The 4961-nt window shown below is 46.9% G+C and overlaps 1 protein-coding gene across 1 annotated transcript in view; it reads right to left on the bottom strand.

Moving 5' to 3' along the window:
* KDM4A (lysine (K)-specific demethylase 4A) overlaps positions 1–4961 on the bottom strand; it is a 60065-nt gene that overhangs the window by 43407 nt on the left and 11697 nt on the right. Inside the window, exons 4-5 of the mRNA XM_011945575.1 lie at positions 3951–4065; positions 1298–1491 (exon numbers count right to left, since the gene is read on the bottom strand). Coding sequence (XP_011800965.1) covers positions 1298–1491; positions 3951–4065 — 309 coding nt within the window. The remainder of the gene's footprint in view (positions 1–1297; positions 1492–3950; positions 4066–4961) is intronic.

The following is a 4961-nucleotide window of genomic DNA, read 5'->3' as shown; positions in this document are numbered from 1 at the left end:
ACCATGTTGGCCAGGCTGGTCTCGAACTCCTGACCTCAGGTGATCCACCTGCCTCAGCCTCCCAAAGTGCTGGGATTACAGGTGTGAGCCACCACGACTGGCCCTCATGTGCTGTCTTAATCCAGGAGCTCGGCATCTGTGGTTCCAACTGCCTGGATACACTTCCCTCAATCTCCCAGCTGCTAAGCCCACCACCATTCCACCCAGTTATGTCCTTCTCATGTTTTGGATCTCAGTTGTCATCTCTTCCAAAGAAGCCTTCTTTAATCTCACCCATCTATCCTTCCTATGTGGACCTTAGCACCCACTTCTTCCCCATCAGAGCTGTCCTCACACCATATGATCATTCTCTCACACTTTCTACCTCCTGACCAGTCTCCGATCTGTGAAGGTAGGTATCTCATCTGTCTTATTCACTGCAGTTATCTGCAGCACCTTCACTAAAATGCTGAGACAGGGGCCAGGTACAGTGGCTCATGCCTGTAATCCTAGCACTTTGGAAGGCTGAAGAGGGAGGACTGCTTGAGCCCAGCAGTTTGAGACCAGCCTGTGCAACACAGTGAGACCCCATCTCGACCCTAAAAAAAAGAAGGAAAAAAATTAGCTGGGCATACTGGTGCATGCCTATAATCCCAGCTACTTGGGAGGCTGAAGTAGACGGATCACTTGAGCCCAGGAGGTCAAGGCTGCAGTGAGCCATAATGGTGCCACTGCACTCCACCCTGGGTGACAGAGTGAGACCCTGTCTCAAAATAGAAAAAAAAAAAAATGCTGAGACTCAAGAGACTCAAAGATGGGTCAGTGCAGAGAGAGGAGAGAGAACCAATGTTTGTCTCACCAACAAGAATAACACCCTGGAGAACGAACAGGAAGCATGCTGAATAGCCTCGCAATCCCTCGTGTGTTAAGCACACACTGCTGCTCCCCAAGTATTAATATTTTTTCTTATCATAAGGAAAAGAAAGCTTTCTATCATCTGAGGGAGTGACTCTAGTCTTGCCTCAGGCATTCAGAAAAAAAATTAGAAAGCAGTCAGATAGCCTGGAAGAGCCCCCGTGTCTTTGGGTAACTCTGCCAGCGCCCTGCTCTCTAAAGCCTCCCTACTCAAAAGGTGGTCTGAGCACCAGAGCTCCAACAGCATCTTAGCACTTGAAAGTGTGTTTGAAACATGGAATGTCACACCAGGCCTGAACCAGCGTCTGCACTGTAACATAATCCTGAGGTGCTTCCCATGCACACTGAATGTGAGCCCGTGCTGTAGCACAGAAGCCCGGTGCCGACTGCAGGCAGACTGTACCAGGACTTTGGTTCTCCGAAGTGCAGGTAGTTGATGCTGTAGAGGTCCATGTCTTCAGTGTGCCAAGCAAAAGATGTCTTCCACATGCCAAAGTACAGGTATGGGGTGTTCACACCCTCAATGGTGATCCCACTTTCCTTTTCCACCAAGTCCAGGATTGTTCTCAGCCGGCCAATATTCCACTCATCAACATGCTGCAAAGGCAATGACAGTCCAGGGCAAGTTACATTTGCATATAAACCAAGGCTCTGAACCTACAAATCAAAGTAGGTCACAAGTAAGCTGTCACCTCTGATAAATATTTGGAATAATGTCAAAACACTATGGACGTGAAGACCACAGTATTCCTCATTCACTTTCACAGCTACCACTGGAACTGACACAATTTACCTTCAAAGGGCAAATATTACTTTGTGAATACTAGTGCAGGAAAGATGAATGAAGAGATGATAGTCACCTGTTTTTTTGTTTGTTTGTTTTTGAGACGGAATCTCGCTCTGTTGCCCACACTGGAGTACAGTGGCGTGATCTCGGCTCACTGCAACCTCCGCCTCCCTGGCTCAAGCAATTCCCTGCCTCAGCCTCCCAAGTAGCTGGGATTACAGGCACCCGCCACCACACCCCACTAATTTTTCTATTTTTAGTAGAGACAGGGTTTCACCATCTTGGCCAGGCTGGTCTTGAACTCCTGACCTCGTGATCCACCCGCCTTGGCCTCCCAAAGTGCTGGGATTACAGGCGTGAGCCACCGTGCCCGGCCAACAGTCACCTGTTTTAAACCCCAAGAGGAAAAGTTTGAATTGATGCCAAAGAAATTTAGGTCAAAAGAGAAAAAAAACTATGACCACACACACACAAAAAATTGCAAAACATGGGAACTATGACAGTGGACCAGGTGTGGTGGCTCACACCTGTAATCTCAACACTTTGGGAGGCCAAGGCAGGATTGCTTGAGCCCAGGAGTTCAAGACCATCCTGGGCAACAAAGTAAGACCCAGTCTCTAAAAAAAATTACAAATAAAAAAAAAGTAGCCAGGTGAGGTGGCACATGACTGCAATCTCAGCTACTTGGGAGGGTGAAGCAGGAGGATCCCTTGAGCCCAGGGGTTTGAGGTTACAGTAATCTATGATCATACCACTATACTCGAGCTGGGTGGCAGGGCAAGATTCTGTCTCAAAAACAAAAAAACAAAAAACTATGGCAATGTTGTGGCTTTGTAGCCCTGATTTCCACCAGGCAGTGTCTTCATAAAAAAATGTGCAATATCCTTTTCCTGAGTTGTAATGGCCAGCTGGGAGCCCACCTCCCATAACTAGGCCCTGGATTATTATTATGCCTGACTTTTGTACCTCCCCATCCCAGATCCTTACAGCATCTTCCTGCCATTCATCCCTACAAGCTTGACTTTCCCTGACCCCCAAAAAACTGTTATCAACAAAACTGGAATTCTTTTTTTTTTGAGATGGGGTCTCGCTCTGTTGCCCAGGCTGGAGTGCAGTGGCACAATCTCGGCTTACTGCAAGCTCCGCCTCCCGGGTTCACGCCATTCCCCTAAGCCTCCTGAGTAGCTGGGACTACAGGCACCCGCCAACACACCCGGCTAATTTTTTTGTATTTTTAGTAGAGACGAGGTTTCACCATGTCAGCCAGGATGGTCTCGATCTCCTGACCTCGTGATCTGCCCGCCTCGGCCTCCCAAAGTACCGGGATTACTGATGTGAGCCACTAGGCCCGGCCTGGAATTCATTTTTTTAACTCTTCCAATAACTGATAAAAACATTAAAATATGGGCCAGGCGCAATGGCTCTCGCCTGTAATCCCAGCACTTTGGGAGGCTGAGGCAGGTAGATCACCTGAGGTGGGGAGTTTGAGACCAGCCTGACCAACATGGAGAAACCCCAACTCTACTAAAAAATACAAAATTAGCCAGGCATGGTGGTGCACACCTATAATCCCAGCTACTCGGAAGGCCGAGGCAGGAAAATCACTTGAACCCGGGAGGTGGAGGTTGTGGTGAGCTGAGATCACACCACTGCACTCCAGCCTGGGCAACAAGAGTGAAACTCCATCTCAAAAAAAAAAAACCTTAAAATATGAAAACAATTATGAGTGATAATCCCTGAAATGCCCTACGGTTTTTCAGTCATCGGAAGATATTCCCAAATATTCTCCCCTTTCACCATATTTAAGGCAGGACTATGTCCCAAGCCAATGAAAGTGGTTAATATAGCTTTTGCCACAGAATCTTGTTTGAGGATTCTGAAGAATCTAAATGTATTTCTCTTCTTAAATGTATACCCCTTTCAGTATTCAGTCATCTTTCTTCTGCAGAAACCACACTGCCTCATTTCATTATCTGAGAGCCAACCCACCCTTTCAAGAACTCATCAGCTACCACCCACCGACTATGCTAACAACCCTTGAAAAGAGCACCACATCACCCACTTCACATGTAAAGTAGGAGAAATAAAATTCAGTCACATGCAAAATGGCCCACAATGAGGCCAGCACAGCAACATCAGCTGGGGGTAGATCATCTGTTCACCCACCCATTCACCAAACAGCTTTTAGGTGCCTACTACGTGCTGGGCCGAAAAAAAGGTATTACGAAATTACAAAAACGCTGCACAGAGGGTTTCCAGTGAGCCTCACCTTTTCATAGAGGGTACCATTCACATCTGCACCATAGATTGGAGGATTGAATGTAAGATTTTTCCAGTATTTCCGCTCAAGCTCTTCAAACTCACTATAGCGTGGGGTACAGTACCTTTTGAAAGTAAAAAGAAATATGTAAACCACTTACGGGGTTTATTAGGCATTATGAACATTACAAGACATAATCCCCTATTCCAGTGACAGCAAGAATTTCAAATGAACAAGGCATAATCTTGGCCTTCAAGGCTCTAATACATAGTCACTCCCTGAACGTCCCTTCCATGAGCACTGGGCCTGAAGAAGCCTGAGGAAGGTAATGTACACAGAGATGTAAACCCACCTTCCTCAACAAGCACATCCTCAACTCTCTGAAGAGACTACTTAAACCACACCTTGCTGGATTCAGGTGGCCACCCAGGGAGAAAACAGGCTTACAAACCAAGACCCAAGGTCCCTGCATATGCACAGACAACCAAAACCCAGTAGCATGTGAAGAGCTGAGGCTTTCCAACAGCGTTCACCTCCCTGAACCAGCCAAAAGGAAGCTGCTCCAAGAGGACTCATTTGTAAGTGCCCCTGCTATATGCCCAGCGCCCTACGCAGAGGCTGACACTCACCAAGTAATCACACCTAAAAAAATCAAGTATTTTAGTAAAAATATAAAATAGCTCTAAAAATCTAGATTTTTGCACATCAAATATTCCAATTAGGAAAATACGTACTCACATATATGCATATTTATACCTACCTATCTACATATAAAGCCATAAAAATATCTACACTTTGGCCAGAGGCATGATGGCTCACACCTGTTATCCCAGCACTTTGGGAGGCCTGGTGGGGGCGGGTCACCTGAGGTCGAGAGTTCAAGACCAACCTGGCCAACATGGTGAAACCTGGTCTCTATTAGAAATACAAAACTTAGGCCGGGCGCGGTGGCTCAAGCCTGTAATCCCAGCACTTTGGGAGGCCGAGATGGGCGGATCACGAGGTCAGGAGATCGAGACC

Source organism: Colobus angolensis, unplaced genomic scaffold (assembly GCF_000951035.1).
Source record: "Colobus angolensis palliatus isolate OR3802 unplaced genomic scaffold, Cang.pa_1.0 Scaffold106, whole genome shotgun sequence".
NCBI classification, from domain to species: domain Eukaryota; kingdom Metazoa; phylum Chordata; class Mammalia; order Primates; family Cercopithecidae; genus Colobus; species Colobus angolensis.
This window is presented reverse-complemented; position numbering and strand designations above follow the sequence as displayed.